The sequence below is a fragment of the Pezoporus flaviventris genome, unplaced genomic scaffold (genome assembly GCF_033815535.1).
Source record: "Pezoporus flaviventris isolate CSIRO_AGI_PZ_B2104156 unplaced genomic scaffold, CSIRO_AGI_Pfla_v1 ptg000007l, whole genome shotgun sequence".
Classification (NCBI taxonomy): Eukaryota; Metazoa; Chordata; class Aves; order Psittaciformes; family Psittacidae; genus Pezoporus; species Pezoporus flaviventris.
The window spans coordinates 35140313-35155741 of record NW_026892555.1 but is presented as its reverse complement, the minus strand read 5'-3'; the positions used below and the strand labels follow the sequence as shown (position 1 = coordinate 35155741).

The window sequence follows — 15429 nt, the reverse complement described above, 5'->3', positions numbered from 1 at the left end:
ATAGGGTACCTTAGTCACTATATGACTCAGAGCACAAATACTAAAGTGTCACGGGTGTGAAAATGCAAGTTTAAAAGGTGTCTGGGCATGATGGCAAATGGTTGCTCTTGGAAAGACACACTGAAGTATTGCAGACTAGCAGCCTCCTGAGTCCAGCAAGGTGCAGGGAGTAAATGCTTCATCCAGCCAAACCCAGTGGGAATATTTTGGAGCTCTGACATTGTTTTGCTGACACAGGAAGATGTCATCACAGCAAAATATGAAGGAGTTAACACCTTATGAAATGCAGATTTGGCAGTGATGCAGACCAAGATTGTTTTGTTTGAAATGCAGTACCAGCAGAGTTGGTTAACAAGGTAATGCAGTCATCTAGCCAGTCTAAGTCATTACATTGTGATTTTTGTCTTCTTACACATTATGTCCAAATTCTATGAAACAAGTTACTTACTTAAGTCCATACATAGTTCTTTGCTTCAGAGTTAACCTTAGTTTAATGTGTACTTCTGAATAGTAGCTGGTTGGAAAAGCAAGTGGAAGTGCTAAAGGAATCCCATCTTGCACAGGCAGAGAAACTGTGAGGTACCACTGTGGTTTTAAGTAAAAAGAAATACAAGCAATTCTTTATTAAACCTCTAGCCAGTCCTATTCCTTTGAAGACTGAGAAGTGAGGCGGGCTGTCCCATGCCTCCTTACACACACTAGTGAAGGCTCGTTGCGCAGAGCTGCACAACCAATTTCAAACCAATTCTTAGGTAGTTCAGGCACTCCAGATGTCCTTCAAAAAAAAAAAAAAGAGGTAAAATTTTCAACAGAGGTCTAATAGAACACCTACACTCCTGTACCCACAATGATAGAGAGAGCATAGGATCTCTTACAGCTCAGAAGGTCTAGCCATGTATTTAATGCTGATGCCTGAATTTTGTAATCAGGTTGAAAGGTTTGCGTTCAGCACTTTTCAGTGCTGAGAGGCAGATCTTCTATAATCAGGACTCAATTAACTACCTGCCTTTTCAGCTGAAGATCTATCCCCATGGGCCCAAAACTTTTGTGTAAGCTTGGGAGACAACCCTTCTCACTAGCATTGCTGAAAATGGACTTTGGTATTCAAGTAGGCAGCTATTTCTCCCACGTTTTTCATCATGCTTGTGCACTTATTAAAATGCATTATAAAGTTAGCAAGCAAAAGCTTGCTTCTCCAAGATCCTTGTCCATAAAAATCCTTTCTGAGCCATGTATTTTGCAACAAATAGCAGCGAGTGCCTTGCTTTGAAAATATGAATCAAAGTAAAAGGTTAGTCCGTATTTCATACGTTTTCTCAGGTAGCATTTCATTGGAACAAGTAGGGTTATTCCAGTCTAAAGCAGCTGAGGATCTGCATCTAAAAAAGGAGCTGTGAACTCTAATTGCATATAAAGAAATAGGGATGTACATTTTTCAGACCTCCATGCAGTCTTTTTTGTTAGTGTCAGGACACTTGAATAGGTAGTAACTGGAATGAAGCCCAGTAGCAAATCTATACTTAACATGCCATTAGTTCTTACTAATTCCTGTGGTACACTGTAACATTAAGCACTTCCAGAAATGCTTAAGAAAGTCATCCATCCCATGCTTCAGTTCCTCACAAGCATCCTTGCTTCATTGTTTGTTCCTGGATATTTCTGTTAGCATCACTGCTTTGGTAACTTCCATTTAGGACAATATTATATAGATTGAGACATGTTAAAATTCAGAGGATACCACTCTCATTTTCCCTCTATCGAGTAGTATCCTGACATCAAATAATTCTCCTAAGATCATGATAAAGTTCCCAAATGAAGGTGAAATCCTGCACAGAGAAGGCTAGCAGTATGGCAATTTTAATATTAACAATGTACAATAATTTATATGCATATCTAGGAATATAAAGAAGGGGGAAAATCCTGTATATTGCAAGTTAAATAGTGGTTTTAATAATGAAGACACAAGGTATCCCTTAGCTACCAAGTCACCCATTTTTACGTGTTTTATCTTTAATAGGATTTCAGATGCTATCACAAATCAGTCTTCATTCTCTGCCAAAGGGATCTGAAAACACTGGGACTAGTAAAATATTTCTGTATATTATATTGGTCTGTTAAATATTCAGCTAATTTTCAAAATAGTAATAATTGCTGTGATTAGCAGTTACAGCGTATTGTGTCCAGAGTCCTTTTTTCACTGTAAGCGTAGGATACCTGTGCAAATAAAACCGGAATTTGCCCTGGGATATAAGCAGAAGCTTTTATTTCCATATTATTTGTTTCCTATTCTTGGGCTGAGTGAAATTGAAGTGAAATAAATATTAAAAGACTTAAAAAAAAAAAAAAAGAGAGAAAAAGCACCACATCCAAGGCAGATTTCATGACAGCAGAACAAGGATCACTTTGAGTGGCAATGCACTGACAATAACTTTTGGCTTTGGTTCATATCAATCTGGAGACCCATCTACACAAGCCAAGCTGGCTCTGGATCACTTCTAAGCAGGCAGTTATCACCATCAGTGCAATAATATTCCAGAAGTCCAAATCAGGATTAAGCCCTTTGCACAGCTGTGACACAGCTCACCCAGTGTAATCCTCCCTCTTCCATTGTCTGTGACAAAAGTCCTTCTGACTTCTCTGGCATTAGAAGTCTTGCTGGCCTCCCCAAATTTTCATGCTTCTGGCCTTTCCTCCTCTTTCCCACTTCATTCTGGTTTTCTGCATGTTGTGAAATCTTAAGGATTTTAATGTGATTCATCTTTTCCTTTTCCATTTGTCAACCTTTCCTTCCTTTACAGACTGGTTCTGAACCGTCCCCTCAAGGACAAGTGGAGGAAACTCCCGTGAGCAACGAGAGGGATGATGAGCCGGCTCGTCATATCTTCTCCTTCTCCTGGTTGAACTCACTGACTGAATGATGACTCACTCCGGCTGGCTTCTGGTGTGCTTCTCCTCAGAAGGACCATGAGCGCCCGCAGCCTGGCTGCAGTCAGCAAAGAAACTGCCCTGGAAAGGGACATCCAAGAGGGTTTTGTTCCCAGGAACTCAAGTTGGCCTCCACATTGTACCCAGCCCTTGAGATGACAGTCCTGAGAGAGATAGGGACATGGGGACAAATTACTATTGTACTCAGAGTGTTTTTCAATAATGTCTTGTTTCAAAGGGGAAAACAGCATCACTTCAGCTGTAGGCTGAGCACTGCTAGTGTTTTGTCACTCACTTTCTGGCACATCCATGTGTAGGTGTAAATGCTTCACCACTGTTAGCTAAAATGCTGGTCTGAGATTCACTAGTAGCATCCTTTACCAAAACAGTGTTTCTCCTCAGTACCCTCCTGCATCCCCACTCATTGGTGCTCTAGTGACTTCAGTGACACTATCACACCCTCGGCAGCCTCATGCCAGGGTTGTGTCTGAGCCACTTGTATTCCCACAGCACTGGTGTCTCCCCGGCTGCGGAGGTTGAACACAGGATGGGAGAGAGAAGCTGCCATTTCTCCCTTCCCACTTGCTCTTCCTGCTGAGCCACCACAAATGACCCTCCCATAGAGGTTATTTGTAGGGAAGGTGCCCAGCAGCAGGGATGAGCAAGATGCACATGCTGGAAGCACTGGCCAAGCCCCTGCACATGATTGCAGAACGCAGCTCTGAGCACGTAGGGCAGATGCTAGAGTGCTGCCCACATCTGTCCAGCCATAGTGTGTCTGCACTTTCTCAGTCATCCATGTGTGTCAGAAAACAGACATGTTCTTGCACAAAACCAGAACGGGATGAGGTGGTCACAGGTTTAATTTGAAGGCCCCATGGTGAGCTGCAAAAAAGGTAAATGTGAAATGTCCTGTTCTGTGTGCATGGCAGGTGCTGAGCCACCTAATGAAATCAAATTCATGTCTTAAAAGTTCTGCAAGTTGTACTGAAGGTGACCCTCTGCAAGTATTGTCATCGAGGACAGAGTGTCAGCACTCAGTAGTGATTAAGGGAGATAAGCAAGTTGCTGGGAGTCCTTGGTGTCATAGGGGTCCAGGCGTCAAGCTCTGCACTAGGGTTAAGCACAGATCTTTCTGGGAGTCCGGAGCCTGGCCTTGGACACACCATTTGGGCAGGGGACTGTGTGGGGCCATGGGCCTGTGCTGAGCTTCAGCAGGACTGGTGAGCTTGTGGTGCAGACCCCAGGCAGGTTAGGAGGCTGTGAGGCATCAACCCCAAGCCTGGACACTCCTCACTGCCAGGCTGAGCCACCTTAGCCTTCATTGGTATCTGTGTTGCCTGGAAAATACTCTTATGGGAGTTTTGCAGAGCTGCACAGGCGAGCTCCCTGCAAAGCTTAGGGACTTCCACAGCCACCACCACCTCATTGCTCTGGCTGCTGGAGCAGCTTTTCTTGGGATTTGGTTTGGCGTGAGGGATTTTCTGGAAAATATGGAGGTCTTTCCCCAGTTCCTCCTGTGAAGTGTCTTCATAAGCACTGCCACCTCCCCAGCGCCCCTGGGAGGGACCCAGCTTGAGTACCGCCGCCAGGACGGGAGGAGCTGAAGTGGGGAAGAACCTGCCTTTTTGGGGTGCGGGGAGGACGAGCAGAGCCAGACCGAGAACACAACAGAGAGGCCGGAGCTCAGGTTTTCTCACCTCTGCACTCTGGCAGGAGGAGACTGCCCGACCCCGGCCGCAGCGGCAGATGCCGGGGAGCCCCTCGGGGTGAATCGGCAGGGCTGGGGACATCCACCGGCCCCCGAGCCCCCCGTTTCCCCCAGGTCCCCGGGAGCAGCCTGTGCGGAGGACTGCGGCGCCCGGGGCCGGCGGCACATCGGGGAGCGCTGCCGGACAGCCCGCGGGGACCGGGGCTCCCGGGGCGGGGAGAGGAAACGCGTCCCTGGGGGGGATTTAGGGCTCTCCTAGGCTCCGGGTGACCGCGGCCGTGGGTGCACACACCCCCCACGCCCCCCCCCCCGTTCTCCCCCCCCGGTAAGCTCTGAGGGAGGTGGAGCAGCCCTCGGGCGTCCAGGCAAGAAAGTCTATCAAGCCATCTTTACTTTGCAGCTTTTATTAAAAATATAAATATTAAACATTCTCTTACACAACCAAATCGACCGAGCGCTGAAAAGATGTTTTATTGTGAAAGTGTTTACAGGAAAAAAAAAGTGGATTTAAAGTAGCTTACAGAGATTCCCCCTCCCACCTCCCTGCCCCCAGCAGAAAAGTTATCTGTCTTCTTGGCACCACTTCTTCCAATGCTCACATATCCCTACGTAGCGATGGCACTAGAATAACTGGGAAATGGAGAAATAAATAAAGGTAGGGGAGGTTACGAACGACACTCGTGTTTCTGCACTTGGTACACGGTTGTGCATGCTAGTCAAGGGACAGAGGCTGTTCGGAGTACACCCTTCTAGGTTTAAAGCTATATAAAAATAAAGAGATGACATCAGAGCAGCACTATGGTACATCGGACGGTGTAATTATTCTTGTGCTAACTGCGGAATCTCTTTGGCAAGGCGGGGAGGGGCCGCTTCATTTCCCGATTATCTCCATCAGTTTCCTGTTGCTGTGAGCCTGCTGCGCTAGCTGCTCGGCTCGGGCCATCTCCAAGACTTCTCGCAGGAGGTGGAAAGTCAGATCCAGAGAAATAGGGGGCTCCTCGGATCGCTTCTCCCTCTCCACGGCCTCGCCCTCTGCTTCGCCCTCCTCGGGGCTCCCCAGCGAGCGCTCGGGCAGCTGCTGCAGCTGTTGCACCGCCGCCCGGAAAAAGTTGCTGGCGGCGGCTTCGGGCTGTAGGTGGCTAGTGCTGCTGGAGGAGGAGGAGAAAGAGCCAACGGGTCTCTTGTTGAGGTTGCCCAGCCGCAGGAAATACTCTTCTCCCATGCGGAGCAGGACGGGCAGAGTTTGCTGCTGCTGCTGCTGTTGCTGCTGCTGCTGGAAGAAATCTGGCTGGTGCAGAGCCCCGTGGGCAGCTACCGGGTTCTTGCTGAGGGCTCTGCACTCCTGGCAGGGCAGGAGGGCTACCAACAGGATTCCCGTGGACACCAGCAGCGGGATCTTCATGGTCGGGGCCCAAACCTGCGGGACACAAGAGGGACCGGGGACGGGGTTACACAGCCGAGCGGCGACGGCAGGGAGGGCAGAGCACGGCCGGCCGCTGTCCCGGTGCTGAAACTCATCCCTCCGCGCCCGTCCGCGCCCCTCCGCTGCCCTCCGCGCCCCGCACACCGCTGCCCGGGAGCGCTCTGCCCCCGCCGTCGAGGCGGCCGCCCCTTCCCTCCCTTCCCGCCGAACAGCTCCGGGCTGCGCTGGCAGCGGCTCCCGCGGACCGGGCTGTGCTGAGCCCCTGCGAGGAGAGCCGGTCCGGCGCCTCTTCACCCACCCGGGGCGGGGTGCCTGCGGCGGGGCGGCTCTCCCCAGCAGCCGCGGGGTGCCAGCGCCCGGCTCCCTCTCGCCTCCCCGCTCCCCGCCCGGCCGGGGGAGCTCCCGCCTCCCGCGGGGCGCCGCGCTCAGCCCCACGCAGTGCAGTGCATCCCGATCCGCGCCTAGTCGCAAGCCCGCACCTACCTGGGGCTTCAACGGCGACAGGGCAGGTGGCGGGACTCGGAGGTGTCCGGCGTCCCTTCCTCTTACTCTTCCCCGGAGTCGGCTCCTGCCGAACTTGGGATCAGATTTGGTCCTAATCAGAGCCGGGGCGCGGGATTTTTATAGCTTAGACCCTCTCCTGGAACCACGCAGAACTTGCCTAATAAGCTGACGCTCTCCTGACAGCCCGATTGCGTGCCCCGATCCACTGCTGAATAAATCATGGGGGCCCGTCGGAGCGGCGATGGGCCGAGTTTCGCTATCGCAACCCCAAATCTCACGTCCAATTATATCAACAGATATTTATCGCCTCTGCAGTGACGTCATCCGGGCCGGGGGCCGGGGAGAAGGGTGCCCCCCCCCTCCCCCCATTGACAAAAATACTTGAATGAGATTGCCTAGCGGGCGCGTACTATGAAAGGTCACTCCAGGGAAACTTTCCACTAGCGTCCGGCCCGCGGCGGGGGACCCGACCCGCCCAAGACCAGGGCTGCTGGCTATTTCCCCCATCCGCGGTTCTTCCCATCCGCGGCCGGCCGGCGCGGGAAGCTCCGCGGGGCTCGGGGTTTGCGTGGATCCCGTCTCTGCTCCGCGCCCGGGTTTGGGCAGCGCTTCACCTGCAGAGCGGGCAGAAGCGAGGCCGAGCCCCGCGGGCAGGGCAGGTGCCGGCGGTGGTGCCGGTGCCGGGAAGGACTCGCCGCACCGCAGACACCCCCACGGGGCAGGGGCTGCCCGGGACCCCGCCAGCCGCGAGGGGATGGAACGTCGCTGGGGCCGGCAGGGAGGGCAGAGGGGGTCGCCCCGGGAGCACCTGCCGCGGCAGGGACTGCAGCCCGAGCAGCGCTCCGTGCACTCCTCCTCCCTTGCCACCTCCGACACCGCCGCCTGCTCCTCCCGGCCCTGCCTCCGCCGCCAGCTCCCGCTCCCTCGCTCTGGCCCTCGCTTCTCTCCATTGCGTTCCCACTTCTTGCATGGAGGCAGCAGCTGCTCTTTTTCCCCCTCCTCGACTCCACGAGCTGCTCTTCCTCACCTTTTCAACCCCACACCCGTGTGTTTCCCTGTTTGTGCCCCTCAGCTAAGGCCCCACCCTCCATGGTGTCCTAATCTCAGGTTCAGCTCCCTTTGAAGTGTTCTCCCATTTCCACTATGTCTGCAGGCTCCAGACCATAGTCCAGCAGTATCTCCAGCTGGGCTGTTTATCCACTGATCTTTTCTTCCAGGAGGCAGCGCTGCCTATAGAAATGACTTCTGCCCAACACCCATTCACTGAGTAATGTGTGTTCTTCCATATTTTGCATCCCACTGCATCTCAGTCCTGCTTCTCCACTGCCTCAGTTGCAACATCAATCATGTTGTTCCCTTTAAATTCGAAAATTTACCATAAACCCAATTGGTTTATCTTGCGTGGACTGTAAATGCTGGGGGTCATGCACTTGCTTGTCTCCCATCACAGTGGGGAGCTGCAAAAGACCATAGAAAGTGGTCATATGCTATTGATGCTAAATTGGTGATGAATATGAAATCAATTTCCTTAATAAAATAACATATATTAAGTTCAAACAACTTAATAGATGAGGCTGGCCACAGCCCAATTCTGAGCATCTCCTTTAGGGATGCTATACACTTTAATTTTTGTTGTACCTACCTCCAGCCTTGGATGCTGTTGGTGAAGTGCCAAAGAATCAGATCTTGTGCATCATAAAGAAACAGATGGTAAAACAAGTAGTAATACCAGAGATTTATCTCTGCATTACCTCTACTAGCTCAGGCATTCATGAACTGAAATGCGTGTTACAACGAAAACAGAACAGAATATATTGTGTAGATAGTTGCACCAGAAGCTATTTGTATGCTTTTAAAGCATGTCAGCAGGGCTTTCAGTGAGAACAAGAGGTTCAAAGAAACAGGAGCTAAGTTCAAACAGTTGATGGAAAATGTAAGAGGTACTTATTAAACTCAACCCCTCCAGATGTGCTCTGGGGTGGGTTTTATCACAGTGTCTCCATTTTTAGGTTTAATATACCTTTTAAAGACATGAAACCTCTTAAAATAATGTGATCATAAGCATAAAGAAGGAAGCATTTTGATCCAAATACATTTTTTTTTAGTGTCGTGGGTGAGATCTGAATAAGGCATAGAGCTGCATCTCTCCATAAGATTGATGCCAGTGAGAACTGGCTCAGATTATTTTACATCTTTAATCATTTACAGTAGTATTTAGGTCCCTTTAGGCAGAGAGTTTTGTCCCTTGAAGAAACCCGAGGAAAGCAAATATAGCATAGGAGCGAGCTAGGAGAACTCCTGCTGTTTTCACAGGAGCTGTACAACCTGCCAGGTTCTTCTCCCCTTTTTCCTGACCCCTGGCTCTGAGCAGGGTCTGCAGCGTCTCGCACATGCTGGTTTCTAATCCGTCATGGTCATATTACCACACTGTGCCCGTAGATCCTGAGTGATGTGTGATAGGGCTTGCAACAATTTAAATGCAGGGAAAACTGTGAGACATTTGGATGCCTTGATAACAAGGAATATAAAATATTGGAGATACTCAACCTGAAAAGTACTTCCCTTAGCATTTCAATACAGAATTGACTGCCTAGGAACATGGAAGTCCTTTCTCCAGAGTCACCAGTTTCTGACTGAAATCTCAGCTGTCACTCCTGAGGGAGATTTCAACAGAAGAAACCCTGGGTTCTCACCAGGGGGGTGAGAGACAGGGCAGGTGTCAGGTATATCTGGATTAGAGTTTGATGTTTAGTGATAGCATATGAGACTAGCACCCCTTCATTAGGGAAGGTATTCCTCTTTGACTCACTCTGCAAACATCAGGGGCAAGCACAATTCTCCCAGTGAATCACGAAATAACATTGTCTAGAAAAAAAAGTGCCAGCAAGGCCCATCTCCTCTCTGCTGGCTCAGGTTGGGTGCACCTGCCCTTTAACCTTAGTGATCTCAAATTCAGGCACCTAGTGAAAGGCAATTATAGCTACTCTGAGATAGCTAATGGAAAAGCAAAGGCATGCCCAGGGCATGATACACCCCATCACAAAATAGTACCTTCAGGCTTCTGGAGAAGCTCACCTCATTCCCTTGTCTATAAAGGGAGTGCAGACAACTACCTACTAGACACTCACTGAATTTTTAGATAGCTAATGTGAGGCGAGAAGAATCCCCTCCTCACTGACTGTCCTTAGCAGTGAGATCACAGGTTTCTAAATATAGCAATACAGAAGTGATGATGTTAAACTGGGGGCATGGCTCTTACCCCAGGTATTTTGAAGATGTCCAACTACAAACATGGAAGAACACACGATAGATGTAGATCAGCTTTCCACCACAGTGCAATATTTCATTGCCCCACCAGCCTTTGTCAGAAGGTGGTAAGGATTTCTGTCATTGTTCAGTAAATATTTCCACAGCATCTCAGATGACCACTTCATGTGATCACCATCATTACTGGATCCCTGTGATCAGCTCTCTATCATGCTATCTTGTAGTCTGTGACTATTTCAAGTGAAGTCATTGTACCTCGCCCACTCTGAGGTGCCAGCAATCATACACTGGCACATGTATGCATTACATTTCCATTTCACTTTTTGGTACTCCTGACACTAAGATTATGATCATAAAATCATGGAATCGTGGAATGATTTGGGTTGGAAGGGGCCTTCAAAGCTCATGTAGTCCAACCCCTCTGCAATGAGCAGGGACATCTTCAACTAGATCAGGTTGCCCAGAACCACATTCAGCCTGGCCTTGAATGTCTCCAGGGATGGTGCATCCACCACCTCCGAATGCTCATGAATGTTATGGATTAAAGGGCATTATAGAGAAAAAAAAAAAAAAAAAAAGAAAATCAGGGTATCTTACTATGTCTGAAGATGATGATAAGTCATTTTAAGAACAAAGTATGCTTGCCTATTATCCCTCAGCAGACTGAATTTGCTAGAATAATCATAGAGAGTCTTAATTAAAGTGAGTTATAAAAATCAATCAAAATAAATCAGTTGCATTAAAAAGAGCATGTTCTAGGTTGAGACAAAGAACAAAACTGACAGGGAGATCAGATATCTGCCCTTTCTTATGACCCCAGAAATCTTCAAAATTCTCCCATTCAGTTTTAATTTCTCTTTCAATTTTTCAGTTACCTCCCTCCAGGAAGGAGGGGACATGCTCCTGTCGCAGGAATTTTCTGTGGCACATCTCATCATCACAGCAGAGCTCCACCTATAACTTAGAACAGGTTTTCCTACAGTCCTGTGAGAGGGAGAGGGAAGCACCTTCATTTCCCAGACTTTCCAGTGGGGAAATACAACATGAGATGGTGAAGAGATTTACCCGGTATTCCTCAGGGATTTGTGTACAAGGCAGGAGTGTGAACTTTCCAAGTTCAAGTTTATAAGCTCAGCTAGAGGGCTATTTTAATTCATGACTTAATGTTCACACTCTTGATCCCAGGTGGCTGCCCACAAGACAAGCTTTTATGGGCTGGGGGTAAGGAAAGGAAAGAAATTCCAGAAGGAAAAATTCCTCAGGAATATCCTCTCGGTTCCACCGTGTCTGGGAAGAGCACAGCCGTTTGCAGTGGCTCATGCATGGGTGGACTTGCAGGGATGGTTTTCCTCTCAAAGCCTGATCCCCAGCTGAGCAGAGGCCAGCACGTGCTGCTCAGGAATCTCAAGCGCGGATCTTCTGCCCAGCAAAAGCCTTACCCATGCCCAAAGCTGTGCACATGTGGAGGGTTATTCCCACCAGCACGTGTAACACAGGGAAGAGCTGCACCCGTACCCTCTTGGACATCACCAAAAAGCACTTCTGGAGGCCTCACAGCCTCAATCTCTTCCTTCTGAGCAGCAAAGAGAAGGCTGGAAGGAGCATGCAGGCAGCAAGAGCTATGCCTCTCTCCTCCTGACAGCCCTCATCCAGGGAGGCAACAGCTGACCTTTATATTTACCTCACAAGACTTGTCAGTTGCTATTCTTGCTCTCAAACACGGGCTTGAGAAGGCTGCGTGGGTATGTGTGAGAGTCCTCTATGCCGTTAATGATAATGCTGGAGGAACTAACCTCACAGTTATTGGTAACAACAAGAAAATCCATCAAACAAGCACTGCCTGATTGCTCCAAGCAATCAGTACTCCTGGCTGTCTTGGTGTCTGGGTACATTTGGAACCTCTAAAGTTGTAGCCGTGTTACAAGCATGGGGAAGCTGTGCTGCTGGAGTGGTGGATCTGAGCATCACTATGAAAACCAAGAGAAACACACAGATGGGCTGGTGTGGCATTTTCCAGCATCCAAGCAGAAGCAATTTTAGCAAATTCCTGGGGCTATGTTTTTCCAGTGCCCAACCTACAACTGCCCTGGAGTAGAAGATAAGTGAATAAATGCTGGAGTTTGAATTTGCAGAAAGTGAAATCCTCACTCAGTTGCAAAGCATCCACAGCATGTGTTTGTTGTGAACCAGGATTTCCGTGGTAAGACACTTGATACATTCACATGTAAGAGCAACATGAGAATGAGACCGAGAAATGAAAACTGCGTAGAGAGGGGAAACGATCAGTGCAGTTTAAGGGAGGTTTGTGATACCAAGGGCAACTCCTGCTCCTGGAATCCTGTTACAACCTCAAATGTTGCTAAAAAAGTTTAGCCTTCAAGCTTAAAGACATCAGCCAGCTACATCATCAGAGAACCCCCAAATAAACACTGAAAGAGATGAGCATGCAATCTTCTTTAAACATCTCATGATTCTGAAAACAACTTCCATATCTGAGGGAGAAGCAGATGGGGGCAGCACAATTTTGGAATATTTGAGGTTAGAGATGTTGCAACTGCCTTCTCACTCCTTTCAAGTGAAGAAGTATGGGAAGAAGTACAAACACACTATTTGTCTTGAATGGCTGGGCAACAGGCTATATATAGAATCTGCTCTGTCCTACTTAAGTTATGACTAATGCTAAACAATTAGAAATTCAGATGTCTGCATATTTGAAGGAGCAAACATCTCTAACGCACCATTTGTTGTTCATTAAAAAATGGAAGAATCAAAGTCTCTCTAAGCTCCAACTAGGCTGCACTTAACAGGTGCATGTTGCTGGAAGTGGAGCCCCATGAGACTAATTGCAAAGGATAATGAACAAGATGAGGCGTTTCTTGGAAAAAAAGGCTGTTATCTTTATTACCAGACTGATGCCAAAGCCTGCAAATTCTTTAGGGAAGAGGCTTTCTTTTTTGTTCCATGCCTGCCTGGTGTCTAGCACAGCAGAACCCTACTCTGTGACTAGGAATCCTAAGTGCTACTGCAATTCAAGTGGTACACTGTAGTAAATAGTAGTATTAAGTTAGCTGGGAACATGAAGCTGGTTTCTGTTACTGCAAAGCGTTTACTTAATGAATTTACTCACTGGATGGTTTCCTTCATCTCTCTTTTGTCGTTACATCACGTAACACTGTAACAACAAGAGCTACAGAGGTGCTGCCGCATACGCATCATCATGTATTATTCTTTTAGAAAAAGAGGAAGATTTTAGTCTGGAAGAAAATACTGACTTTATTCTTCACTCCTGATGCTGGGAGAACAAAAGTGAATAGCAATGAAGGTGTTGCAGCTGCTTCTCTATGACTATGAGCATACAGTAAACTTAGAAGCAGGTATGTCTTTGGTTTGAGGATCTAATTAAAAACCCTTCTATTCCAGGTTAGCAGATATGAAAATCAGCTAAGACAGACTATGAATATTCCTATTTTTATTTCTCTTTCACAAGGAAACAGAAGTGCCAGTGGCCTGACAGCAGGCCACTTGATAAGAAGAAGATCTCAAAATGCTTTGCAAATATTACCACTGAAGTTAATGAATAGCCATATATACCTAATTTTTTTAGCACTGAAATGCATTCTGTACTAAGATAGCCCAACACCACTCAGAATCAAGGCCCACAGACTGTGCTAAAACTAGCACCAGTACATGTGTATGAATACTGCATCCAAGGAAGGCTGAAGGATGGGGGTGTTACAGGCAAGCCTACCTCATGTAATGAGTCCAAAGACACTTGGACTACCCAAGCCTTCATCATACTTTTCCAGCAATTCAATGCCCCAACTCACATAAGAGTCTTACTGAGAGATGGTGGCTTCTCGGTTTTTCTTGTAAGAGCACATAGATTTGCTCAGTGTTCTCTTACTGTGCTTTGTTGTACATGCCCTTGGATTGACAGTTAAACTGAAACTTCACTAAAACCATCTGGGCCAAGAGCTCTTCAGCTCTTCCTCTCTGATGTAAACTGTCTCATCCGGATGAAGTTTTTACTAAATGACAGGCAAAGGATGAGATTTTAGGAGTGAATAACTAAAGCAGAGACCCATAGAGTGCCCCCAAAGACATTAGGAGGTACAAGTTCACAGCTCCTCCTAAGATGTTTCAGATGGCAGAAGACAGCTGCTACCAGAGGGGCCAAAGCTTTTTTTAAACTTAAAAGATAACATCAGAACTACAATCAGTAGATAAAGCCTAATTTTAGGCAATAGTTGAGTTGATAGTGTAGCTTTTGAGGCAGCCACATATATGGGCATACAATGGTTGGGAGTGTCCCTATAAGGCTTTTTCAGTTCCCTTAGTGAAGGCTGTGTGAAATATAATTTTAGAGCAACCAAATTTAAGGTGTTAACAGTGAGTGCCATTGACCTTTGGGTGATGCTGTAAGACAGCAGCGTGAATAATAATAAAATCCCTAAGGTTGTCTCTCTTCAGTTTCCTACGAGTATGTTGTGCTCAGGGAAGATTTTAAAGATCCTTGGCTAAACCAGATAGCTCATCTGAACCTCCAAGGGATGCCACACCACAAAGTCTGCTCAGGAATGTCACCAGGAATGTCGAGAAGCACATCTAGTAAAAGGGTTGATACGAAAGCACTTAGAGCTTAGTCAAAATTGCTGTTAGGCTTGAGAGACAGAAAGGTCTCTCCCTCTGCTAGTAGGAGAAGGAAGAGAGTCCCTGGGTGTAATGTGGGGAGTATATCTCAGTCCTCACTTGTCCTGTCTGTATTAATGATCCTAAGGGGGAAAAGGTACTGGTTTCAAGTCAGAGGGGATGAAAATGTGCATCCTGAAATCTAGGCTTTTGACACTGACTGTAATTAAACTTGTCTTGGCCCCAAACTGAAAAGCACACACTTTCCTCCTATTTGTCTTGGCAGATCTTTTGGCAGAGCTGCTTAATGGAGGCTGGCTGACTGTTTCAGAACAGGAACGGAAAGGAGATGCCAATAACAGGAAACTGGTGAACTGGAAAGAAGGGCAGCGGTAAATGAACTGGCTGCTACATGGCAATAGGTGATTGAACTGCACAGTCATGTCTTTACCACGTCAGCAAAAACAAAGACAGTAGGTACACGTGTGACTCAAGACACCCTCCAATTTTACTGCTACAGTTCCTGTGCCTAAGATGTGGAATTTCTGTCTGGATCCTTTTGCTATTTCTATTAACAAACAAACCTCACACTGAAGAAATGAGCAAGAAGGAATATTGTGCATTTCACAGCCAACCAACGTTCCAGCATAGCTCTATCTAGACCCAGGAAACACTCAAGTATGTCCTTCAGGGAGCAAGGAAAAGAGGTATTAATCCACTCTGAGAGTGAAGGAATCATGGCATGTTTTTCCTGTTACAGTTCGGAACTGTCTCTTGTCATAGGCACAGGACTATCCTCCCTCCTTCAGCTGCTGAGCAACTTTTGAGGACACACTCCTAATAACAAACATGCCCTAGATACACAGCTAAGGGTTAAATATCACAGTTTTGGCCCCTCACTTCATTTCAAAAAATGAGGTATATGTTAATCCCTTACAAATCTATTAGAGTCAGCAACAAACAGAGCAAA

At 47.5% G+C, this 15429-nt stretch overlaps 2 protein-coding genes across 4 annotated transcripts in view; one reads left to right on the top strand and one right to left on the bottom strand.

Moving 5' to 3' along the window:
• TRIM55 (tripartite motif containing 55) overlaps positions 1-3917 on the top strand; it is a 37704-nt gene extending 33787 nt beyond the window's left edge. For all 3 annotated transcript variants that reach the window (XM_061448374.1, XM_061448372.1, XM_061448371.1), the window contains one exon: positions 2799-3917. In XM_061448374.1, coding sequence (XP_061304358.1) covers positions 2799-2918 — 120 coding nt within the window. In that variant the 3' untranslated portion in view covers positions 2919-3917. The remainder of the gene's footprint in view (positions 1-2798) is intronic.
• Positions 3918-5024: 1107 nt separating this feature from the next.
• CRH (corticotropin releasing hormone) lies at positions 5025-6846 on the bottom strand. Its single transcript, XM_061448375.1, has 2 exons — positions 6543-6846; positions 5025-6053 (listed from the first exon to the last, which is right to left on the bottom strand). The coding sequence occupies exon 2, from the start codon at positions 6036-6038 to the stop codon at positions 5508-5510; it is 531 nt and encodes a 176-aa protein (XP_061304359.1). The 5' UTR covers positions 6039-6053; positions 6543-6846; the 3' UTR covers positions 5025-5507.
• Positions 6847-15429: the final 8583 nt, after the last annotated feature.

Bases quoted from the DNA above. Each gene is read 5' to 3' on its own strand.
- CRH (XM_061448375.1), bottom strand. From the start codon at position 6,038: ATGAAGATCCCGCTGCTGGTGTCCACGGGAATCCTGTTGGTAGCCCTC.